Source organism: Colletotrichum graminicola (assembly GCF_000149035.1).
Source record: "Colletotrichum graminicola M1.001 genomic scaffold supercont1.39, whole genome shotgun sequence".
Taxonomy (NCBI): Eukaryota; Fungi; Ascomycota; class Sordariomycetes; order Glomerellales; family Glomerellaceae; genus Colletotrichum; species Colletotrichum graminicola.
The window spans coordinates 354,873-379,331 of record NW_007361043.1 but is presented as its reverse complement, the minus strand read 5'-3'; the positions used below and the strand labels follow the sequence as shown (position 1 = coordinate 379,331).

Sequence of the window (24,459 nt, the reverse complement as noted above, 5' to 3'; positions counted from 1 at the left end):
CCACCTCGCCCGGCCAGGTTGAACAGGGCTGGATGAATCGGCTTACACGACACGCGTCGAAAGACACGAGACCAGGCCCTCTGAGCCTCTCGCTCCTGCGCTGGCGGTCGAAAAGGCAGTCCTCGCACCGTAAAAGTCGCAAAGGTGGCACGAACGGGCGAACTAAACGGAACTTTCTGCGTGTTGTGATTTTCTCTACTTCTGTCTACGGCCCGTCATCTCATACAGACATACAGAGAGTGCCCGCAGGCCGCTCGCTCTCATTTCCCGGCATCATCCTTCTCATGATATCCCATCTCTTCTCCTCTGCCCCCCCAATCATCATGATACTAGGCCACGGTCCTCACCCCCCAAAGTTCATCTTCAGCGCGATGGTCGGCTGGCCCGACGCCTCGGCCTCGGTCGGCTCCGCCTGCCCCTGCTGCCTGCCCCACCGGATCACCTCCTCGAGGAACGCCCTCTGCCCCTCGTTGAGCCCGGCGACGACGGTGCGGAACGCGTTCTGGTCGACCGCAGCGAGCTCCAGCAGCCTCGCCGATGTATCCCGGTAGCAGTCCTCGCCCTCCGACGACGCGCGCGTCAGCAAGGTGGGCAGCACGAGCGCCATGGCGACGGGGACGCGGTCCCGCGGCACGGTGCCCACGTACTGACTGAGCGAGTGCGCAATCATGGACCGTGCGTTCTCCGGGTCCTCCGACGCCGTGTTGGAGACGAAGGCGACGAGGCGCGGAAGCAGATAGCGCGCGATGGTATAGTCTGCCGGTGTCGGTTTGGCTTGCAGCAGGAGGGACCTGATGCAGTTTGCTGCGATTTTGGCGGTCTGTTGCAGTGTCAGTCCATAATAACAGGAAAACTCTCCCGCACTCGAATAAGTCACATACCATGCGATCTGAGAGGCAGTCGATCACCTCGTCGAGGTATCTCGCCACCAGAGGATCGTTCGCCGCCAGGTGGTTCGTGCCGCCCGTGAACAGGATGGTGCTCGCCAGCAGGCAGTTCTTGACGCAGATGAGGGACGTTGGCACCTCGCGCTTCTGGGCGTTGAGGTAGATGGAAAGCAATCGGCGCAGGCAGCCCTGCAGTTGGATATCCGTGGGTGACGGCCCCTTGCCGTCCTCGCCGCCGCTACCTGACCTGCGGGATTTCGTCATGCTCCCAACAAAGCGCTTGAGCGTGGGCAGGGACTGGGGCACAATCACCTCCTGGCACCCCGGGGTCGCGAGGATGGTGGCCAGGATATGGATGATGCAGGCATGGAGGTCCGTCTTGATGATGGAGGGGAAGACCTCAGCCGCGTCGACGAGCGCGTTCAGTGACGATCGAATGAGCAGTATGGCCTCTTCCGTCATCTGGTGGCGGACGGGCTGGTTCGCCTCGGTGAGGTTGGGCAGGAGGCCCGCGAGCACGAGGACGATGATGCGCGTGAGCTCGAACAGCTGGTCGATATCGTCGGAAAGGTCGCCGTCGTCGCCAGAGTCCTTCTTGCGGGCCGACGGGTGTGAGACGCAAAGCGCCCTCGCGATCTCGACAATGACGCCTTGAACGTCGAGCCCCTCCGTCAACACCAGCCGGTCGAGCAGGTCCATGGTCTCCGAGAAGATGGCTTCTCTGTAGATGGCATGGCCGGACACGCTGGGGTGGAGGATCTTCTTGAGGGCCTGCAGGATGGCAAGGTTCTGCTCTTGGGTAGCCAGCGAGTCGCTCTGGCCCGGACGCGTGGCCAAGGCCTCGAACGCGATACCAAAGAGAACGAAGAAGAATGCGACGGGCTCGTCACGGTAGTTGATGTCAGGGCCCTTGGTGTGACCGTTGGTGCTCAGCCCTTCAGACTCCTTCCCGTCCAGGGCGTCAAAGACGAACTCGCTGTCTTGCTCAATCAGGCTGGCAATGGCGTCGACGAGCTTGAGCCACGACTCTTGGTAGAACTTGAGCAGAGTCTCCCGGTTCAGCGCCGCATAGATGGTGTCGAGACTACCGGACAGCGACGGGGGCCCCAGCGTCATCGAGATGTCGGGTTCGAAGCGCAGGCGAGCAAATTCCCGTAGAGACTCGAGCCACAACGGCGTCAACGTTCCAATGTGCGGCTTCAACACGTCGAGCAGGTACTTCTGCTCGGAGCTGGCGACCTGCAGCTCCGCCCAAGCCGAAAACACCGACATCTTGACCATGACTTGGGCGTTGGAGCTAAGACCCTTGAGATCACCGATCCCGACGTTCTCATCCTCCTTGGAGAAGTTCTCGAGCGCGGAAACCAGGGTCTTGAGGATGCGGCCCATCCTGTCGATATCCGTGACGATGCCCGTCGAGATGAAGCCAGCGCAGACATTGACCGCTTCAGAAGCCAGCTCGGGGGACGAGTCCGCAGCAAAGGCGGGCGTGAGCGCCGAGCTGATTTGGGCTTGGTACTGCTCCAGAAGCATGGCCTCGTCAAAGTCTGGGTCCGGTGTCCTCCCAAACATCTTGAGGACTGCTCCGATGATCTTGAGGCCCCACACGCGCAGCTCCAGGACACTAGACGTAGATGCGGAGAAGGCCATGCGGACAACATCGCCAATCTTGTTCTGAAGCGCCAGCTGAGCGGCGGACTCACCGTTCGTCATCACATCCTTCGCGATGAGGGCGAACATGTCATTGATGCAGCTAATGGCAAATGTCGTCACCTGCCATCGCAGAGGCTCGACCTCAGACGCGGCCTTGTTGTCTGGGTCGTCTTTAGCAGTGCCGGCGAAGCCAGCGACTTCTTCGTCTTGCAGATCGGGCATTCCACCCGACTTCTTGGTCGCGGCGTCCGACTCTTCCTTCGCCTTGGCCCTAGTCATTTTCAGTACGTTCTGGAACCTTTGAAGCCACAGAGCAGTGTCAGTTAGACACGTCTGGCGCATCCAGTTCCTGATGATGTTTCTGATACCGTCATGTGTCGGTGCAGTGTCCAGGACCAGCCACAGCTGGTCCTCGAGACCCTTCTCTGCGGCATTGATCACGTCATTGGGGTCCCTCTTCATAATGTTGTATAAGCCGTCGACGGCAACGTCGCGCAATATAGGGTACTCTGACCTGAGGTACTTCTGTAGCAGCCTGACGTACTCCTCAAAGTTCATGTAGCCAGGTGCGTATAAGGACAGGTGCTCGAGACAGCTCAAAGTGGCTCGTTGCACCAGCAAGTCGTCCTCTTCTTGTAGCTGGTTGACAAGGTTGAGGATAAGCTCCCGTGACTTGGTGGAATCTTGCAAGTCAGGGCCGAGCACGTTGATAAGGGAGTCGACGCATCGCGTGATGGCTGCTGGAGTCGACAACTCCATCTCAAGGTTCATAGTGATCGCGGACGAGATCTCTGGGTGGTGCGTATCGGAGACATACAGCTGGGCCAGCATTCCGAGCGTGCTGGGCACGTACCCCGCGAAACTCAGACCAGCAGCATCCGATGCCAAAGCCAGCGCCTCCAGCGCCCAAAAGTGAACAGTAGGGTGGGGGTCGTTGCACAGGGACATCAAGATGCCGAGAATCGTCTTCAAGTGGTAGCCCGCGGCCATACCGCCGACCTTGGTTTGGATGGAACCTAGCGCCATGGCGCAACCCGCGCGGGCGCTCGGCTCGCGGTTGCTCACGATGGTGTCGACGAGGTACTTGATTTCGTGGTTGGTGAAGGCGTTGCCGCAAGCATTGCAGAGTCTCGCCACGGCAGCATAACCGACACTCCGGACATACTGATCCCCGTCAATGACGAAGTCTCTCAGCATGTCCTGTAGAAGCCTCTCCACGGCAAGGTTCGTGACATTGCCTGGAGACGACTGGGTCTCCCTGACGGCCACGCGCAGCGTCGACAGAACCGCGACGGAAACGTTGACATTGATGGCTGCCTTCCTTCCAGGATCTCTCAGCAGGGTGCCCGCCGACATGAACGTCCTGACCTGTTCCAGAACGCTCTCTTGTACCTTGGGAGGCGTGAGGGGGAAGACGAAGGCGAACAATTGAATGGCCATGTTGATGACCTCGGTGGCCGGGGGATCGGGGTTCGTCGGCTCCGAGACGGTGTCGCTAACGTACAGGAGAGATGCGTCGTGTTCCAGGGAGCCGCACACTGGCGACAACAACAGTCTGTCTATCGCCTCCTCGGGACTGTCCGTCTCTACCGGCGTTCCTTCTATCAAGTTATCCTGCTGTCCCGGCAGGCCCTTGATCTTGAAACCAGAAATCAGTCCAGTGATGCCGAATCCCGAATTGTCGCCCACGTCCCAGACAGTCTCGAACGTAGCTGCAGCATTCGCGATGGACGCGCTGAGGGAGTTGGCCGAGTAGTTTTCCGGGTCCGCGAAGAGTGATATGGCGATCGTGAGAAGGTTGGACTGGAGCAGGGCCTCACTGCCGCCGGCCGGACTGAGGTTGACCAGCTTGATGTAGCACTGAAGAACGCGGCGCTGGACCATCATGTCAAGATCATGCAGCTGCAAGGCCGGCGTCAGTCTCTGCGCCACGTCGTCGGTGATCTTCTTCGAGGGCAGTGTTTTCAAGAAGGCCGACGTGTTCTGGAGCATCGTGGCTATGCGTTTGGAAACGTCAACCGTCAAGAGTCGGTTGTTAAACTGCAGGAATGACAGGATGGATCCCAAAGCGCATTCCCTGACATGCGTCAGGAACGAAGCCTCCAGGAAGCTCCGGTGCGCGGTGTTGTCTTTCGATAGCGGCTTCGGTAGCGCGTTCTTCCAAAGCAGAAGCAGTTGTGAAAGGTGAATCTTGACAAAGTTGGGCCCAAGGGACATCAGACCTCCGATCAGGATCCACGCGACCTGGATCTGTGTGCTCGAGACTCTCAGCTCAGACTGCCCACTCGACTTCAGCAGGTTCGTAGCCATGGTCAAGACGCGGCTGTTGATGTCAACAGAGCCATGTAAAGGCCGCGCGGGGCTGGCGCTGAGCGTTGCCGCCAGGCCATGGGCAAACCCAACACATCGTCGCGGAGAGTTTCGCCCGCTCGTGAGCAGTGACAGCTCGCGGCTCAGGCTGTTCATGCACACAGACAAGCATGGAAGGAGCTGCTGCGGGCAGGCTAGGACGAAGGCCTTCATACATGCCGAAGCATGGACCTGGACCGAGTAGCTGGGGTGCTGCAGGACCTGGAGGAGACCGTCTCGGCAGGACTCTGCAAAATTGTTCGCCGCAGAACCCAGGTCGTTGACCAGCGACGACGCCGCGCCAAGGGCCGCAATAAGGGCGTGCTTCGACGGCTCCGGGCGCTCAGTCAGAGCCTGAGGATAGTTCTTAAGTACGTCACTGATGATTGACTTGGCCGCTGTCGTCTGACCAGACTCGCCCAGGATCTTCTTGCCGATGATCTCCTGGAGGATCGTGTCGACGATGCGCCTCGAAATGAGAAGACGGTACCGATTGTTGAAAATATTGGGGTGCCCCAGCAAGTCCACGGTCAGGTTCTCGAGAATCCTGAGGTAGTTTGTCTCAACCGTCTTCTCACCAAGCTTCCGAAGGACCTTGCCGTAGCAGACACCGATGGCCGCCCTCGCCTTGTTTGATGTCGGCATTTTGATGTATTGCGTAGACAGAACCTTAAGGATATCTGTGAGCGAGAGCGCGAGGTCCTGCGTCCTTTTCCCGCCCGGCGCGGGGCTGCCGGGCCGTGACATTGGCAGGTCGTCCTCGTCCGCGACCATGCTGGCTTGGGTCCCCGTGCGCTTGGGGGGTTTCTTTGAGAATCTCTTGGACGCCTTCGAAGCCAGCGGGGCGGCTCCGTCCGCGACACCCGTCTCAGAGTACCCCCGCACCATGGCCTCGGCGAGAGCTTCCGCAGCGGCATGTCTCACCTGCGACGAGTTCGAGTCCATGACCTTGAAAATGGCGGCCTGGAGCTTCTCAAAGTCGCTCGAGTTCTCAAAGTAGGCCGTATGCCGAACCAGCGCTCTCAGGCAGCGGCACGCCGACACGACGACCAGCGAGCCCTTGTCGCTCGTGGCGAAGCTGCGCGACTGCTTAAAGATGTCTCTGGCGACGTTCTCGTCCACGCTTCCCTCCACCATCTTGACGACCTTGCTCAGGGACCCGAAGACGGCGGCACGGAGACCGGCGTTGTTGGACGACGACTTGAGCAGCTTGACGAGGGTAGCGCAGACCAGCTGATGCAGGCCGATGGCGCTGTCGCCAGCGGAGGAATACACATCTCCCAAACACACAACGGCGGCATGCTTCGTACGGGGGCCGGTATCGGTCTTGGACTTGGCGCCGGAAATGATGCCGACGAGGTCGTTGATGGTCTCGAAGAGAAGCTTCCTGTCGCCGTGGCCGAAGATGTGGGCGAGGCACTTACCGAGGTTATTTCTGACGACACGGCTCGGCTGCGGCGAGGGCAGGTTGATGATCTGGAAGATCTCCTTCTTGAGGTAGAACTGCTGGGCAGTGCAGTCGTCGGCGGGGAGGCTGAGAACATGCTTGGACAGGGTCGAGACAAAGGTCAGGAGAAAGAGCTCCTGCTGTTCGGCGGGGAGGGATTGAAGCTTGGATACATCGAGCTCGGGGGTTGTGGTCGCTAACGAGTCCGCGGCAGCGGAGGCGAAGGGGGAAGCTGAAGCTGGCCGTGGCGGTAGCCCAGATGCAGATGTCGACGGTCTGGGCGACGGTGCTGCTGATCTCGCTGTTTGCGCGGGGTCCCCATTGGAGCCATTGGGGGCTCCTATCGACGACATGGGAGACGGCGGGGATGCGTATATGAGTGATTACGCCGTCGAGCGCACACACGGGTTGGTTGTGATGTCGAGCAGTGATTTTGTCCCGTTCGTCGGATGTGTTGTTGAAAGGTGGGCGGGATATGACATTCGGGACAGGTTGAGGAACATGACAGGCATGCAGTCAGGTACGGGACGATTTAAGGTAAGCCCAGGCAATTAGGGGCAGCTGGCCCCTCTGCGGATAAGCCCAAGCTCTAAGGGGGGGGGGGGGGGGGGAGAGCCCATTAAGCCCGGTGTGACGGGTGCGCTGTGACCTAACAACGAGCCACACATCAGCCACTCCCGCTCAGCCCATTTAAATTTGAAGCTCCGAGCTCCCAGTCACGGCCGTCCATGCCACATAGAATGACCCGGCAGAGACATGACATGAATGACCTAAGCAGAGGAGGCCCTTGAAGCTCCAATTCCCTCGCCGCCGAAATTCCAGACACGGATTATGTACCGCTCCCGAGACCCTTTATCGCACATCCTGCCTATCCACCGTCGCCATGCGCCCGCTCGCCTCAGGCTGCTTTAGGAGCATCGCATCGAGCATCACCGCCGCTTCCAGACCTCGAGCCCAGCCCGTCTTCTGGCACAAATGTCTTCGTCCGCTATCGACGACGGCCGTCGCGGCGAGCGGGCATAACAAGTGGTCCAAGATCAAGCATAAGAAGGGCACCACGGATGCGCAGAAGAATAGCACGCGCAGCCAGCACTCCAAGACGATCGCGCACTGGTCACGACGTGCGCCCCCCGCCCCTCTCTCACTGCTCTGGCATCACTGAAGCGAGCGCATCCGAAGGCTGACATACAAGCCTCTCCTCATGTAGTATACGGGACGATCGACAATCCTCAACTAGCCGCGGCGGTTGCGAACGCAAAGAAAGGTACCTGGCCTCCCAATTCGAAACCACATAAAACATGGCCTAACCGCAATCACCCACCGCCAGCCGGCGTCCCCAAGAACCTGATTGACTCTGCGATAGCCCGCGGCCAGGGGCAGACCGCCTCGGGCGCCTCACTCGAGACGCTGACCCTCGAGGCCATCCTGCCTCCCGGCGTCGCCCTCATCATCGAGGCCGAGACGGAGAGCAAGGCCCGCAGCCTGCAGGAACTCAAGGCGCTGATCAAGAAGCACAAGGGCGTGGCCAACACGGCGTCCTTCTTCTTCACGCGCCTCGGCCGGGTCGTCTTCGAGGCCAGGGAGGGCGGGCCGGGCATCGACGACATCATGGACGACGCCATCGAGGCGGGCGCCGAGGACCTGGAGACCGACGACGAGGGCAATCTCGTCGTCTGGACGCAGCCCAACATGACCAACGCGGTCATCAGCGGCGTGGGCCCCAAGTTCGAGCTGAAGCTGCTCGGCTCCGACATCATCTGGTCAGCCAACGAGGACACCAAGGTCAAGCTCGACGAGGGGCCAGAGGCCTCGACCCTCGGTGGCCTGCTAGCCGCGCTGCAGGAGCTCCCCGAGGTGCAGGCCATGTACGGTAACCCCTCCAGGGGGAACATACCCGAGGAGGAATGGGCCAGGATCGAGGAGAACCTGGACTCCTAAGGGGTAGGGTAACAACCAGCCTCGGATATAATGAGATGTTGGATATTGGGACGAGCAGTATCGTCGGGGCCCTTCTTCCCCCTCCCTCCTCCCTTTTGTTGTACAAATTGTAGAAACAGATAAATAATACAACCGCGCAATGGCAGCTCCGAGAGGGGCGGTGCCTGGGTTCGGCCGGAGAGTCTGGGGATAACCCAACCCCTAACAACAAGGGCCCTCCCCCTTCTTCTGCCCAAATCGCCGCGTCCATCGCACGACAGTTTCCCAGAGCCAGATGATGTTATGTTTTTCGACCGCCAAACGCCCAATATGATACAGCGCGCGCGTGCGCACCTCCCTCGCGGCACGGCCCTCACTCAACCGCCTCCTCCGGCACCCCAGTGTGGCAGAACCAAACGCATCGCAGAATGCTCGCTCGCTCGGGCTCGCCGGGTCTCGTGCCAGGTCCCCCGACACTCCCTCCGCCGTCACGGATACAGCGCCCTTATCCTCACGACTGCTGCTCGTTCGACGGGGGCGGGTTCTGCGCCGCCTGCGCCGCCTCCCTCTCCCTTCGCATCTCGTCCAGGGCCCGCTGCCGCCTCGCCAGCCGCACGTACTCGGACTTGATCTCGTCGCGGTCGAACGGGATCTTGTGCGAGTGCTCCGCCTTGGGCCAGAATTCGGGCACCGCGAAGCGGTTGTCGAGGTTCGTGCCAAAGTAGTACATGACGCCGATCGGGAACATGACATACATGCCGAACTACGCGCCCGGAGCATTAGAGATCAGCCCACATGGTCCTCAAATACCATGTTCGCCCGCAGGTGGTAATGCCACCCGGGAGAGAAAGTAGGGAAGAAGAAGAAAAAAAGGAAGAGCACCCCGTACCTTGAAGACTTCGAGATTGAGACCGCCCATATTGGATGCGTTGCGCTAGCTCGTTGTGGGTGGTGGTTGCTATTGTGCTTCGTTTGAATCAATGACGATGGAGATGGCATTGGACGTTTTGCAACGTCGGATTGAGATGGTAGCTCTTCGCCGCCCACTGCATGCCACCGACCGAAGAATCACCTACGTGATTGGACGCACCCCAGGCGGAGCACAGTTCCATTAGATGGGCAGCCCGGAGGCTCGGCGCAGGTTTTTTCCACGTGCTCCGGGGTTTGGTGTGGGGTCACGCACACCCCGAGCTGACTGAGCCCGATGGGACAGCCGACGACAACTTGTCAGTGTGTATGTGTGGTACGACTACATCCGCAACTGACCATCACGATATTGCCAAGCGATCCTCTCTCTCTCTCCCTCTGGCCCATTAACCGTTGATTTACTTGTTTTTGAAAAAGAAAAGAAAAAACTATGATGCAGACCTGTATGCCATGTACGAATGATGATTTCCTCCCGCCAGCCAAGACTCCCCAAACCGTACCGTCCAATGCCTCAACATGCCGTACCACCCAGTTGCCCCGCCACAATGCCTCTGAACGCCAAAGCATGATCTATGTACAGACTTCTGAGCCTCTAACCATGGCCCATACCCGTATCATATACATGAAAGTTGTTGTTTACGCTGCGGTACGCCGCTTATTAGTGCGGACGCCGCGCTGCTGCCCGTATCTGGCTGTGTGCTTCTTCCATCATCATCCGTTCCGTCAAGCTTCGGGGCGTCCCGGAGAACAGCACCTGCCCAATGCTGGCACGATAGCTGTTCAGGTCGCCGTCATCGACACCGCTGCTCCCGTCCAACCCTCCGATAAAGGTATTGACATCGCCGAGTGAGGCCGCTTGCTGGTAGACGTCGGGGTTTTTGACAATCGGCATCGTGACAGGGCGGCCTTTGAACGAACCCACCGAGCCTGAAATTAGGTGCGCAGGGATCGCCGGCTCTGGCGCCCTGGGGATCGATACAGCAGGCGACGTCGAATACAATTTTGGCGCCACCGGCTCGTTCGTATCATTCTTTTCGTCACCCTCGTCCTCATCTTCGTCCTCCTCCTGAATTGGCGGCGGCCGAGAACGAGGTTTTGGGGGCGCACTGAGTCCCTCAAAGTGAAACAGCTCCTCACCATCGTCATCCGAGTCCGAGTCCCTTTGCTCTATAGGCGACTTGATTTCGTTGTGCGACCCTGTCTTGTCCTGGGTCGGGCTATACAGGACGGGCGCCATTCTTGTCGGTGAGCGTGAGAGTGGTGAAAGGATGGCTTTCTTGTTAGCAAAGGACTTTGGCTTGGCCATGGCTAGGAATTCGTCATCAGAGGAGCTGTCGCCGTCTTCGTCTGTGTTGTAGTCCCTCTGCCTGTCTACCGCCGCTAGAGAGGGGCGGCTCGAGGTCTCCGGGGTTGGTTCGTGCTCTAACGCAGTGGTTTTTTGGGGGGGTTGCGGCTTGGGTGCAGACTGGGGGGTATCGTTCATTTGCAATGAGGTCTCGGAGTCCGACGTCGCCATGCTTCCATTCTCCCTCTCCAGGGCATCGGGGTTTACAACGGTCCAGACAGTGTTCGAATCCAGAGGGGCGCGAGACAGGGCACGAAGGGCCTGGGAGGAAGACACCTTCTTGGGGGGCGGCCCGCTGTCCTCGTCGGGGCCCAGTATGGACTCGACACTCATTGGGTCATCTTCCGGCGGAGGGGGTGACCTTGAGTTGGCGAGCGTGTGCGAAAGCACCAGCGACGGCTCTGACGAATGGGGCGAAGCTGTAGGCAGCACCTCTACCCCCTCGAACTCGAAACGCACTCGCCTGGGACTGGGCGGGGGCTTGGATCCGGTCGAGGCCCTGCGTAGGGCGCTGCGGCGCACCTTGGAATCACTCTGCTCCGATGCGCAAGAGGAGGTCGTGTCGTCAGTCGCACGGCGTTCGTGGTTCGGTCGGCCGGGCGTCTGGGTTGCGGCAGCAGACAGCTGAACCGCAGGCTGCAACCCCCCCGGCTGTCCGGACTTGTACCGACCCATGTCGTCGTCGGTGGCAGGCTTGGGCGTCGGCGAGAGGGTTGGCGAGGGGTTTGCTGGTGCTGGCGACATGTGTGAGCCGTCGAGCAGGGGCAGATAGCTCGGAGTGAAGAGACCGTGGAAATCCCTATCCCTTTCCCGGTCGTAGGCGGTGTCGGGAGAGGTCAGGACAGCAGTACCGGCATGGGGGAGAACGGATGGAGGGGTGGACTTGGGAGACGGCGACGGAGGAGGATGGCGGGGCGCACCGGGGTTGCTATGGGTTTCGGCGAGGTTACCGGCGTGATGGGTAGTAGGCGGCGGTGGCGGTGAGTCAAGTGAGTCTCGTGGTGAGACGAGGGCGGGACGCAGCGCGGGATAGTTGTCGAAGGAGGCGGCGACAGCGCGATCGACCTCGGCCGATAGGTCGTGTGGGACGTTTTTGAGAAGTTGGTGCGAGTATCTATAGAACTCGGCGGCCATGTCTTGGCGGTAGGCTGCAACCTTATGGTCGAGGTCGGCTAGCTTCTGATGCAGGTCTCCAATGAGCCTCGTGGCATCGCCCATGTCCACCATGTCTGTCGCTGGAAGGCGGCAGAGGCAGTAAGTAACACAGTGACTTGACAGCGGTAGCGGCAGCGGCGACTAGGGGAGGCAGGTGAGCGAGGGTTTGGGGATCGGGGCGAGCAGGTGGTGGTGGGCCAATGGGTTCCTGGGCATGACGCAGGACGTTTGAGGGAAAGGGGCCCGTCGCGGCGAATTGGTCGGCGGCGTCCAATGTTTGTTCGATTTACGGTTGCGGCCAGACCAAAGATGCAGACAAGGTAGGGGCGTACAGTACAGGGTTGGGGGTGGGCGGCTGTACGGCGGGAAGAAATGAGAGGCTCGAATTGCGTGAATTGAAACGGGGCTGGGATGTTTCTCTGACTGTCTTGTCTCCCCTCAATGTCTCTTGTTGTGTTTTCTCCGCGGATGGGTGATCAGGTCGAGGGCCCGGGGGTGTGAACGAGACAAGACTCGAATAGGGCAAGATCCGGGCAGATCGAGACAGGTCAGGTCGATCTAAGCACGGCCGGAGAGGTATGGCAAGATGGAGGGTGATAAAATAAAATAAAATAAAAACAGGGCAAAACTGCGGGAGTTTGCACAGACCGGACTGAGAATGTGTGTGTGTGTGTGTTTGTGTGTGTGTGTGTGTGTGTGTGAGAGTATGTGTGGTCGGTCCAAGTTGGCCGATGTGCGATGTGGGTTTATTTTTTTCGGCGGTGCAGGACGGTGCGGGTATCTCTACGCCTCACATACGACGGTTGTGTACATTAGCGATACGACGCGGCCGGTACCTGGGATGCAGTGGGATGGTGGGAGGGGGGAGGCCTAGAACACCCTAAAGATGGTGTCCCCGATCCCCACTGTCTGGACTTTGGGTCAGATGCATGGTTCACCATCGAAGACTCGCTGCGACTCCAATGGCATGTTTTTTTGGGGGGGAAGGGCACGGGGGTTGCCGATGGAAACTCGGGGGTGGGCGCGGTAAGGCAGGTGGTGATAGGTATTATTGGTACTCCGTACAGAGTACGGATAGTGTACGATACGTACCGGCATTGGCTTGCCAAGGAAGGCACGGGCGGCCCCTCCTCTCTCCTCCTTCCTCCTTGCCCCCCCTCCCTTCTGAGACCAAGAAAGAGCCAAGATCGAAGAGGCCATTTAGTGTACCTAGGTACTGTACTCCGTACAGGGGAGAAAGTGAGGACTGTGCAAGGATCATATTTTCGGTTGTTTCCCAAGTCGTTTACGCATGCAATGAATGCGTCCTGGCAATATCTCCTTCCATATCCAGCATACGATTGCTAGCCGCATCATTTGTGGGCATATCTTATTTCTCTCCATGGAAGGGGGGACGGAGGGGTATCATGTTACCAAGACATGGGGGTTAAGTGGACAACCACACACACACACACACACACACACACCCTCTTTCTCTCTATCTCTCTACGACGAACCTCACATACCTTCCAGTCAACACCCAGCAATGCCCTGACTGCTTCGCCTCGCCGTGCCTGGTTCCAGTGCAACAGCAAATCTTACCGAATCCTACAACAACATGGAGCCTGCCGTCGTGACCATGCATCTCGCGGCGCTCGTGTCCTTTCAGGTATCAATAGAGGGGCTTTAACACTCACCGAACGATCCATCGAATGGCTTCTTGGAGATGGCACGTGAGCGTTGTCCTGGAGAACATGTCTAATTGCCCGACTCCCGCCCTCTTTCTTTTCTCCTCTTTGAAACAGCGAAACCTTGGAAACGGAACCCGACTGGTGGATCCATCGTACACTCACTAGATATGGGTTGGTTTTGCTTGGACCTAGGTAAACTCCATCCGCTCGTCGGCATGACCGTTATCTTTGCCCTCTTTTCGCCGGGGCTCACATGCATGCATGCATGTCAAGACCCCTTCATATGCATCTTCGTCGAGCTTCTTTCTTCTGCGGTTGTCTCTCACTGGTCCGCCGCGTGCGGCTGCCGATCATCTGGCTGTTCCATCCACATGCTTCCCAGAAAACCAAACCAGAAAACGAGCAAGAAAAAAACCTCCCATCCGCAGAACCAACCCCCCCTTCCTCCTGTTCAGCATCATGCTAGGAACACCGGAAACCCACCAAGGAAACCCAAAAGAAGAGTCAACCCTTCTGCCGGTCGTGTCAGCACTCATCGCTGCTGCCCATGACGATTGCTGTGGCCCCCGGGACTACAAGACGATCCCGGCACCCGGCAACAGGCCTTAATTCGGCAAATACATGTGTTGCAACTTGTCATTATCACGCATTCCATGCGCATGCTGGTCTGGGCCCATTGCGCGACATACTTACAGCATATACCCGATAATATCATTGCAGTCATCGGTCTGCTCCTGCCAACCCGGACCGGCCGACCTTTTTTTAAAGGTCTAGACGCTTTAAGCTTTTCCCTTTCGCTGACAACGCGGGGTCTCGTTTCTGATGAAGAACGAGTTTAACTCATTTCTTCGGATCAGAAGCTGCGCAACCCCCTCTACTTGGCGCAGCGCCCAGCAGAAGGAGACGAGCAAGGTTAAGGCTCAAGTATACACCACTACGGGTAATGAAGAGTTTGCAACGTCGGCCCACGTCAAAGGTCGTCTTGGGGGAGTGGAGATGCTATGACGGTCGAATCTGATATGCGTTACACCCACACCACCTACCTACCTACTTGACTCTCAATAGTAGGCATGGTTTCCGAGACCCCCCGGCCGTTGTTCCGCAACTGGGAAAGGAAAAAAGGGTGGGATGTCGCTCTGTCAGCCCTGGTGGTCTGTTGGTTGGCGAGCAAGTGTTGCCAAGTGGTGCGCCCTTGGCTCCCCCGCCGTGTGGGGCATTCGCTTGTTTCTTTCCTCTTTCCTTCTAATCCCCCCCTTGACCGAGGCCGGTCTCTGGGGAGGGTGGTGTCACGCGGCCATCCTCGGCGGCGCATGACTGGCCGCCCCCTTTCACCGGTCCCGGAGCCCCGTGAACCCCGTGATCGTTTTCTCCAAAAGCCCACCATGCTGTTGTCGATGGTTGTTTTTTTTTTCCTCCTTTTTTTTCTTTTTCCTTTCCGGAAACCCCTCTCTCCCCGTGACAGAAGGCTCCGCAAGTGATCACGGGAACGCAGGAGCTGAGGTCGAATAATTTCGTTGCGGGCCGGCGGGGAAGGAAGTTTGCTGGGGTTTGTCGATGACTCGCATTCGTTGATTTCCCCATCGACCCGGGACACCTAATTCTCAAATTGCGGGCGAGGCGCCCCCGGCCGATGATGCAATACGTACGTACTCTCCCCGGCGTCACGGTTTTCTCTTTCTTTCTGTCCCCAATCATGGTCTCGCATCGCACATCGGGAAGAAGGGGGCGGAAGAAGGGCCTGACATTATCAAAGTCCAACAACCCCTGTGACGCCCGCGGGCGGGAGGGTGGACCGCGAGGGGGAGGAAATCACAACAGCGGTGTCGGACAGGAGATCAACGAAGGCAAAGCCATTGCCAATGGGAACCAACCGGACTAACCTCTCCGAACGGAGCGTAGTCGGTGTGCACAGAGACACCAGACCGGCCTCTAGAATCATAGATGCGCTCGCGCTCTTCCGCCTGGCCTGCCACGGGGAGGTCCAGAACGATGGGAAATCCTTGACGGTGGTGCCTGCTCTCCCGCTGTCGCCGCTGCATGATACGGTCATACTAACGGGTCCAGCTGTGACGGGTCCAGCTGTGTGTGTGTGCGGTGCGTATAGCCGTGCCGCGTCTTGGCTGCAAGGGCTGTTCGGGTGTCGCACATTAAATAGGCGTCGGGTTCCTGCACTTCCAAGTCCTGCCCTAGGCTTGCTCCGAGGCTGAACGTCCGGTTCTTGTGTATCCGTACTGACAAGGGCAAAAGGCGGGGGGTTCGGTGCCGGGTTGATGAGACATGGCAAGAGTGAGTCGCAGACGCCTTGCACGTGTAAGTGTGGCGCCACGGCGATGCAGAGGCTGGCCCCAGTTGCCGAACTGTTTGGCCAATGTGCCGAGCCTTCGTTCGATGCGCCTCGTGATTCTCTATTCAACCACCCGGAATCCTGGGTTGGTTCCCTGTGGTGATCTCAAGCCACCACCGGCCGCTTGCTGCCGTGCTCTGTCTTATTGCGTTCCCGTGATGCCGTTGGAGACTTGGCGGGAGCTTGATGATGATCGCGTGATCTCCCCGCCCGGCGGCCGGCAAACCTTCACTTTGGTATGGTCACACAGGGGTTTCTGCTATCGAAGCGCGTCAAGTTGCCCATCTGGAACCTATCTAGCCCTTTGTCATGCAAGTGATTCAAGCAATATCTGCTTCGTTATGCGTTGCCAGGCAGTCGCACTGTTGAAGACAGTAATAGCAATCAAGTAGTAAAATAGGCCGCCGTCGGTTCGTCATCATCATATCTGCCCTCAAAGAATCTTCACTCAATCTCACAGAATTCCCAACTCATCTTCAATCGCTGTCGTCGTCGTCCGGTCGATACTCGTCGTCCGATTGATACTCGTCGTCATCTCTCGCCTCTCCCTTGATATCAATGTCGATTGTCTCGGGGGCAGGAGTCAAAGCGACGTTGAGCTTCTTGTAGAATTCCGTGAGCACAGGACCCAGGGTCTTTCTGGCGCGGTTGTCGGCCTCGGTGGCTACCTCTCCAACAAGGCCGATATAGTCCTCCTGCATCGCGTTGATGACGCTGTTGGTGTCATCCCTGATTGTTTTCTCCAGATCCCTGAGCATGCGGTTTACGGCTTTCTCAATCTCTCTGGCGGCATCCGTGAACATTGTGTTCTTGGTGGATTCGACGTGCGTGGTCATAATCTCCTTCATGATGATGAAGGAGCCGTTGCCTGTGTTCCGGGTTAGTGAGCCCATGTCTGGTAATCGGATGTTTATCTCGTCTCACCGCGCTGTTCAACGCATCCATTGTAGGCCTGCAACATAGCCTGCTGAATGGCGGGTCCGAATAATCGATTTGCCTCCTTCCCTGATTCCTGCACCAGTTTCAGCTGTTCGCTACTGATGTGGATGAGAGTCTCCTTCTGCGCAGTCAGAAGCTTTGTGAGGATCTCGTTGATAACTCCGTTGTTCTCGACAAGAAACCGGCGATCCCTCATCCGCTCATGGAAGCCACCGATTAGCTGTTTCATGGAGGCTGCGAGGGTCGTCAACTTCTCTGGAAGGCGACTGCGGAACGTTGAGTCCCAATCATGCGCGGTATGGTTCTTCAGCGGCTTCAGGAGGTCTGAACGAGTATTAGCGATATTCGGCGACTTGCCTTACAAACAAAACAAACCCACCCTCGTTGAAGTCGCGAGGCCCCGATGAACCTTTGAAGACCCCGCTGTAGTTGATTAGCCACACTTTGATATCTTATCTATATCGTGTATCGTCGAACTTACAAACGGCGGCAGGTTGCCTTATAGGTCATGTAGCGGAGACCGCCAGCATCGTATTTGGCACCCCAGTCTTCGGCGGTGGATAAGGCCTTCTCAACAGCCTTGGAGGTGCCACTGACGATTTTCTTGAGAATGCCTTTCTTCACAGTTGCATGGCAGTCCGCCATGCATCGGGTGATAGATTCACCCAGCGTCTGTGATATTGTCAGTTGCAGTTCCAGGGTTCGGGTTCGCGGCCATTGACAAACCTTTCCAAGCTTTGAGAGTGACTTCTCGAGGTTCTCCGTCTCCTTCTGCTTCTCCTTATCCGAAAGCTTGAGGTTGGCAACATCACCCGCAACGAAAAGGTCAAAAGCTCCCAAGAGACGACGAATATCGCCGAGATGATGTTGGAAGTGTATGGCCTGAATGCTGGCAGCTAGTTGTAGGGTGTGATTACGAAGACCCGGGACCTCCGTATCGTTGAGCGAGGTGAAGCCGACAACCCGATGGTCCTTCTTCATTCGCCCTCTCAACTGCTGGTACCCACGACTGCTGATACAGAAGACAGGGAGGTCTCTTCCGATCTGTTCGTAGTCGGGGGTCTCTTCTTGTACCTGTTGCGTGCTATCTTGTTGCTGTTCCGCAAGGAGTTCCTCGTCAAACCTGAAAATTTTTTAGTTAAGAAATAGCGGCACATCACCGCGTGAATACTATTACGTACTCTTTGAGGCCAAAGGCGAAGTCTTGCTTGATGGCATCCCGAGAGTACGAGTTACGCCCTTTAATACACTCCCTGTACATGTTGATCTTGATGGCCGAGCGTTGCTCCTTGAGGTCCTTGATTTCGGCCTTGAGCTGCGACACGCGTTTAGCCAGAACTCGTTTCTCCTCTTTCATACCTTTTTTGATGGCCTTGAGTTCATCCAGCTTCTTCCGCGTTTCCTCTAAAGTCAGAGGCTGAGGCTGATCGCCGCCGCAGCCGTCGTCATCACTCTCACCAAGGTCTGACTCATCGCTGGTATCACCATCCGTGTCGCTCGATAAAACCTCTTTCTTCACCTTCTTAGCTGCCGCAGCTTCCTTGTCAGTCTCAATTAGAGAACGCTTTCGTTTTTGCGGGGAAAGAATGGGGGCAAAAGCCTTCTGTCCTTTGGACACCTGCTTGCGTAGTCCGTTCCAGGTTTCGATGTCTCTGTTGACATTTCGTAGTCTCTCCTGAATGCTCGACTTCTGGGGCTCCAAAACGGCCAATGCCTGTTCCTTTTCTTTTATTTGCGTCTCCATTTTTATCTTCCGTTCTTGCTCCTCGGCGATGAACTCCTCGATGCCGAGACTTGGCGCAGCCTCATCAAGAGAAATGTCATCCGCTTTGGTGCAGACGAATGTGATATTGCAATAAGCGCCGTCATACTTGAGCTGCTGCTTGAAGTGATCTCCCAAGAGAGTCTTGGCCGTCTTGTCGTCTACGGCGCGAGTGATGGGTGCAACAACCCAGAGTCTCGAGCATTCCTTGACATACTTCGCGGCAACGGCTGCGCGAGTGGCGTTGGAGTCACGGCCGCCAGGCTTGGAAGATGTCAGCTAGTTGGTTTGAAACAACCGCCTTGAGAAACTTACCAAATCCACAAGCACAACGCCAGTGGATACGACCTCCGACTTCAAAAACACTCGAACAACCTTTATGAGAGGCCAAAAAGCCATCCTTCCTTCCTGGAGGATGGTGTTCGCGGTGCTCGCAGCCTCCGAACCATTGTTGCTGCGCTTCTCCTCCGAGTCCACGAACGACTGTATCTTTGAATAGAAAGAACCGCATTCTGCCTCTTCTACAATCTGCGTCTTTCCGATCACCTCGCGCACCTTGATGAAGTTGGCAAGCACGAAGGGATCTGTGTCTCTGAGCTGTGCGTCGGTGTGATTGGGATACACTGCTTTCAACACAGCATAGGCGATACCGGCGTCGCTATCGGCATTACGAACGTCCGATGAAAGACCACCGTTGGCATCCAGAATGTCGCGGTGGAGAGCAGTTACCTCGGTCGTCCACTCGGCTTGTGTGATGAACTCAATCTCTGCGCGGTACTTCTTGGCGGGATCCTCAGACTGGTTCCACGAGATCTCAGTGATCACTGCAGTACAGGCTCTCATGCAGCTGGTCGGAACAACTCGCTCTTCATCCAAGACCGCGTTGATAAGTGAGCTTTTTCCTGACCCGGTATCACCCAAAACTCCAATGACAAATCGAGGCATTCTGTACTCGACCTGGAGCTTCTCAATCGACTTCCGCCAATTCTCGGCGCGCTTCAAGTTGGAAATGCTAGAAAGAGCTACCCGAATGTCGCCAAGCAGTTCGGTCGTCTTAGCATTCACCTCTCTGAGCTTTGCTGGGTCCCTGTCATTTTTGGCTAGCTCTAGCTTCTGGTGAGCTACTAGGCCCATAGGGCTCACAGCATGTGTTGTTGCCATGTTCAACACAGCTTGGATGACAGAGTTCGCGCTTGTCTAGAAGTCGAGTATTGAAATTCAGTAAGTTTCATCAGTTACAGTTGAGAAGGTTAGACAAGAAAATGCCACAGAGAGATGGGGGTGAAGAGAGGAAGAAGAAGCCATAAGGAGGGTGTTCCTGCAACAGCCTCATGTGCCGCACAAGCTGCCGAAAAATGATGCAAATAACTCACCAGGGTAGAAGAGTAATTTCAGGCCCAATGCCACGTTCTAGAGAATATCGTTCAGGTGACCAAAAGTTGGATCTCTCTCGCCCTGCGTCCAGCTTTACAGGATAAGTAATACGCCTATCGATAGCCACACCGGACGGGGGCGATTCTTCTCAGCTAGTAGTCACAGAAGTTGGTGTTGAGGGTTTGTTTTGGTAGGTAGGTTGTCTGAGGGAGAAATAATGGGGAGGTGTGTGATAGAAAGGCAGGTCTCGAGGAGCGTACCTTCTTCCGTTGGGGAAGGTGAGCGAAGCAGGTGCTCCTGCCTTAACGAGGCAGCAATTCTCAAACGGGTCTTTTGGGCAGAAGGTTTTGTTATTAGTTCATTTGACTTCATCCTACAAGCCTTAGGTATGGACCGACATGTCTCTGTGACATTCATTCATGGACTTTATTAGCTGTGCTCTTCTTTTACGTTAGCAACTTGAACACATGTGGGCGAACATCCTTTGTAGCGAAGGTGTAATTCAGGCAGAACTCTTACTCAACGAAGAGAAAGCGTTCCATTATCAATTCAGGGCATGCCCCCAGTAAACCCGGCATTATGTGCATCGTAGAATGTAATTGACCTAAATGCTTTTTCTAGCCCTTTCCTCTTGACATAGAACATGAATATGGTATAAAATAAAACATGAATATGGGACAAAACAAAACTAGACAAGTACTTCTGCATGAAATATACGGTGAAGCAGACGCAAGCAGACACTCTTGCGCCTGAGAAAAGTATGGCAATATCGGGGTGTCGTCAATCTAATCGTTCGCAGCTCACCTCGGTGAGGAAGTCGGTGGAGTGGGTCCGACCGACAGCCAGGGGTCCAGACGGTACCTACCGCCTTCCCCAATCAGCCCCTGCCTCCTGGTCGAATCGTGGAGCTTCGACACCTCCGTTACCTGAGCTTCCACCCGCCCCCGAGTCCTCTGCAACACACGCGCCCCTTCGCAATCCGACACAAGTTCTCAGCAGCAACAATCCCACCCGCAACCTTGCAATCGCATCCCAACGGAACAAGGCAGCAACCATGTCGACAATCACCACCACGGCGCTGCAATCGGGCCACGCACCCATCATCCCCCTCGCCTTCAACTCGAACCAGCCGGAGACGATCCGCCTCTACCCGCTCTCCAACTACACCTTCGGCGTCAAGGAGACGCAGCCCGAGGAGGACCCCTCGGTGATCGCCCGCCTGAAGCGCCTCGAGGAGCACTACAACCAGCACGGCATGCGCCGCACCTGCGAGGGCATCCTCGTCTGCCACGAGCACAACCACCCGCACATCCTGATGCTGCAGATCGCCAACGCCTTCTTCAAGCTACCCGGCGACTACCTCCGTCCCGAAGACGACGAGGTCGAGGGCTTCAAGTCGCGCCTGGACGAGAGGCTCGCCCCCGTCGGTCGCATCGGCGAGGGCGAGGAGCCCGCCGACTGGCAGGTTGGCGACTGCCTGGCGCAGTGGTGGAGGCCCAACTTCGAGACCTTCATGTACCCCTTCGTGCCCGCGCACGTCACCAGGCCCAAGGAGTGCAAGAAGCTGTACTTCATCCAGTTGCCCAAGAGCAGTACGTATTCCCGACATGGCGGGCGCCGCGGCCAGCAAGACGCAGCTTTGGAACCATATTCACTAACCTTCCGTCCCTTTCCCGAACGACAGAAGTGCTCAGCGTGCCTAAGAACATGAAGCTCCTCGCCGTCCCTCTCTTCGAGCTCTACGACAATACTGCCAGATACGGCCCCCAGCTTTCGGCGATCCCCCACCTGCTCAGCAGGTACAACTTTGAATTCGTCGACGAGAACGGTAACATCGTCGCTGCCACGCCCGGCTCTAGCGCGCCGGAGGGGTACGTGCCCACGACAAAGATTTTGGCTAGCGGCGACGACACGGATATGCAGGAGGCCAAGGAGGATGACAATGGAGAGCAGTGAACCCGCGACTGTTAACAGGCAAAGGGGGGGGTTAGGCATCTCACGGAAAGGCTTGGGCGAGGCGTTCGGCGTAGGTCAAAAAGTGCCATAGTAGACCGGTGGCTGTACAATAGGTTTGACTATATACCACCCAAAATTGGTATCCTCAGTTTGAAACGGAACAGGTGATTGTCATTATGACTGTGTGCATCTGTCTGCTGGAACTTATGCCTTGGGCTGTCCCTGGATGGTGGCCACGACCCGGCGCTGGTGCTTGCTGGCTCTGAACTCTAGGTACCAAATTCCCTGCCAGGTTCCCGTCGCCTGTGTCACGAGTGAGCCGCGTCGTTGTCCCGGGAGGGAGGGGTCCTGCCTGACTTACCAGCTTGCCATCCTTAATCGGGATGGTCACGCTTGCGCCGATGAGAGCGCTCTTGATGTGAGCCTGCATCACGTTAGCCGCCGCGGGGCTCACTGGGGGGGGGCAGAGGAGACGTGAACACTCACAGGCATGTCGTCGGGGCCCTCGGCGCTGTGGCGGTACAGCTCCTGGCCCTTGGGGCCGGCCTCGGGAGCAATGCGGTCCAGCGCATCGCTCATATCTAACTCATCATTCAGTGCATGTTCTGGCTCTCTACGGGCAATCCAGCTCGAACCTTCTCGGACATCACTGTCCCAATTCTCGTTGAGGCTGAGTGCGCAGCTCGTATGCTGCACGAACAGGTGCAGGATGCCGACCTTGTAGTTCTTGAGCTCGGGGAGCGCGCCGACGACGTCGTCGGTGATGAGGTACGAGCCGCGCGAGCGTGCGGGCAGGGTGAACTGCTTCTGGAACCAGGAGCCCGTCATGGTCGCTGAGTGTGAGTTTGGTGGGGGGCTATGACGTGGGGTCGCCGTCGAAGCGCTGTGGAGGCCGGAGAATGCGTACCCTAGGAGCGTGAGGGGTAGGTGCCAAAGGGAGTTGAACAAATTTGGAAAGAGGCAGATGATGATGAAGCCGAGGACGAGGAGGGTGGTCGTCTGCGAGGTTTGTTGGCGGTTATGTGGTGGTGTTGAGGGCATGTTTGACGGGCGCTGGGAGGTGAAAATGATGCGGGCGGTCGAATCTGGTGGGGCAGGTTCGATGGGTAAAAGTGAGGTCAGATGAACTGCGAAAGCAGGGCGCTTTATTGTTGAGCCACGCAGAGCACCCATACAAGGTTTAAACAAGCCATATTTATGTGCCAGAATTCCCTGCTGTTGTGCAAAGTCACGAATAACCAATGTTGATTCAAGCACAGCCGTATCGCGTAGCCAGGTTTAGAGCAAGCCAGCTAAGTAGCCAGCCAGCCAGCATTATGTTAGAATCGGAGCAAGGCCATGTACCATGATCGGATATGGGTTAAGACTCCAACCGCGGAAACAATAGCATCCTACTTGCCGGCTCTGTGGAATTTAAGGCCAGGTCTTACGAGAGGCTGCGCGCCTCCATACGTACCCTGGTTCGGCTTGTTGATTCCGCAAACATAGACTCTCCAACGGCTGCGGCAGGCAGTTCATAGTACGACTTGAAGACTGGCTTCCGGGAGAGGAGCCTCAACACAGTTAGTCATGTCGGTGCGCTAATATCACTGAGATTCCCGTCGGGTTGAAATGTAAACATGGTTATCCGAAGCACTGATCCTGCTATATATACACAACATCGCGAGCCCGCTGCGCAGCCTAAGGTGACGCTCTATTTCGTCCCTACGCTGCCACCACCTTACGACCCCGTGCACCGGCACAACTGGACCTTTATGCCAGAGGGTAAGAGGTCTCGGGAAGGGACTCGAGGTGCTCGCGGTGGTGCTCGTTGGCCTGGTCGACTGGTCAGCTCGTACTCGACTAGGTGACGCACTCGTGCCTGCGGGCGTTGCAAGCCCGAGCCCACGGAGGGCGGAGAAACATACAAAGGGAAGACCGCAGTAGTTGCAGGTGCAGATCTCCGGCTTGTCCGTGTTGATGAAGATTCTAGGGTGGCCGGCAGGGCCGCCGCCGCCGTCACATGCGACGACGCGCTTGTGGGTCCACCGCACCGGCTCCTGGTGAATGAGTTCGATCGCTGCGTAGGGTTGCGGCTGCAGTCCATGAGGGTCAGTCCCAATCCGCCTCGCCATATCGGTGGTCAAGTGCCTCATGGCGGTCTCACCTGGAGGGAGAAGTCGGTCTGCTCGAATCGAGGGCCGGTCATGGCCTCGGCGCGGGGTTTCTGGCTGCGCGACCAGATCACGGCTCGGTTGGGCGCTTGGCTGATGGTCGCTGGGACGGTGTTGTCGGCCACCTGGGGGGTCGCCGCCTCGTTCTTCTCGACGACGGCGGGTCTCTCAGTGGTGCGGACCGTCGTCGACACGGAAAAGGGTCTCGAGGCAACGCGGAGCTGCCGCGACAAGGCGCTCGTCGCTCGTCTGGATGCCGACAACATGGTGCTGGCTCAATTGGGTTCGTTCGAAGGGGGGGGTTCGTCTGGCTCGCCAGATAGGACGGTACTGGTGAAGCTTGGTGTTCTGAAGCAATTGATTACCTCTGCTGTCATTCGCCGGGAAGAATTGATGCCCCGTCGGCCGAGCCCGGATCCACTATGTGCACGGGCCCCACCTCGAAGTAGCAGCTCTCGCCTGGCCAATGCTCACTTGAAGGTCTACACAAGAGGGATGCGGGTAAATCATGAAATTATGAAATTTGAATTCAAGGATTTGGCTGGTCTGAAGGTCCCCTTCAGGTAGATTGACAGACCTCT

At 57.2% G+C, this 24,459-nt stretch overlaps 8 protein-coding genes across 8 annotated transcripts; 2 read left to right on the top strand and 6 right to left on the bottom strand.

The window, feature by feature from the left end:
* Nucleotides 1-343: 343 nt before the first annotated feature.
* Nucleotides 344-6,689, bottom strand: GLRG_08495 (uncharacterized protein; the record flags this gene model as incomplete). Its single annotated transcript, XM_008099180.1, has 2 exons — nt 344-820; nt 882-6,689. The coding sequence occupies 2 exons, from the start codon at nt 6,687-6,689 to the stop codon at nt 344-346; spliced, it is 6,285 nt and encodes a 2,094-aa protein (XP_008097371.1).
* A 530-nt stretch (nt 6,690-7,219) lies between these two features.
* GLRG_08494 (uncharacterized protein) lies at nt 7,220-8,274 on the top strand (the record flags this gene model as incomplete). The annotated part of the gene is made up of 3 exons (XM_008099179.1): nt 7,220-7,457; nt 7,544-7,600; nt 7,664-8,274. 3 exons carry the CDS (start codon nt 7,220-7,222, stop codon nt 8,272-8,274), a joined length of 906 nt encoding a protein of 301 aa, XP_008097370.1.
* A 490-nt stretch (nt 8,275-8,764) lies between these two features.
* Nucleotides 8,765-9,172, bottom strand: GLRG_08493 (uncharacterized protein; the record flags this gene model as incomplete). Its single annotated transcript, XM_008099178.1, has 2 exons — nt 8,765-9,016; nt 9,143-9,172. The coding sequence occupies 2 exons, from the start codon at nt 9,170-9,172 to the stop codon at nt 8,765-8,767; spliced, it is 282 nt and encodes a 93-aa protein (XP_008097369.1).
* Nucleotides 9,173-9,838: 666 nt separating this feature from the next.
* On the bottom strand, nt 9,839-11,752 carry GLRG_08492 (uncharacterized protein; the record flags this gene model as incomplete). The annotated part of the gene is made up of 1 exon (XM_008099177.1): nt 9,839-11,752. One exon carries the CDS (start codon nt 11,750-11,752, stop codon nt 9,839-9,841), a length of 1,914 nt encoding a protein of 637 aa, XP_008097368.1.
* A 4,418-nt stretch (nt 11,753-16,170) lies between these two features.
* GLRG_08491 (uncharacterized protein) lies at nt 16,171-19,556 on the bottom strand (the record flags this gene model as incomplete). The annotated part of the gene is made up of 7 exons (XM_008099176.1): nt 16,171-16,562; nt 16,619-16,957; nt 17,013-17,056; nt 17,115-17,305; nt 17,360-17,756; nt 17,815-18,659; nt 18,711-19,556. The coding sequence occupies 7 exons, from the start codon at nt 19,554-19,556 to the stop codon at nt 16,171-16,173; spliced, it is 3,054 nt and encodes a 1,017-aa protein (XP_008097367.1).
* Nucleotides 19,557-20,823: 1,267 nt separating this feature from the next.
* Nucleotides 20,824-21,725, top strand: GLRG_08490 (cleavage and polyadenylation specificity factor subunit 5; the record flags this gene model as incomplete). The annotated part of the gene is made up of 2 exons (XM_008099175.1): nt 20,824-21,361; nt 21,454-21,725. 2 exons carry the CDS (start codon nt 20,824-20,826, stop codon nt 21,723-21,725), a joined length of 810 nt encoding a protein of 269 aa, XP_008097366.1.
* A 204-nt stretch (nt 21,726-21,929) lies between these two features.
* On the bottom strand, nt 21,930-22,553 carry GLRG_08489 (uncharacterized protein; the record flags this gene model as incomplete). Its single annotated transcript, XM_008099174.1, has 3 exons — nt 21,930-22,028; nt 22,087-22,149; nt 22,212-22,553. 3 exons carry the CDS (start codon nt 22,551-22,553, stop codon nt 21,930-21,932), a joined length of 504 nt encoding a protein of 167 aa, XP_008097365.1.
* A 924-nt stretch (nt 22,554-23,477) lies between these two features.
* GLRG_08488 (zinc-finger domain-containing protein) lies at nt 23,478-24,144 on the bottom strand (the record flags this gene model as incomplete). The annotated part of the gene is made up of 3 exons (XM_008099173.1): nt 23,478-23,540; nt 23,633-23,800; nt 23,872-24,144. The coding sequence occupies 3 exons, from the start codon at nt 24,142-24,144 to the stop codon at nt 23,478-23,480; spliced, it is 504 nt and encodes a 167-aa protein (XP_008097364.1).
* Nucleotides 24,145-24,459: the final 315 nt, after the last annotated feature.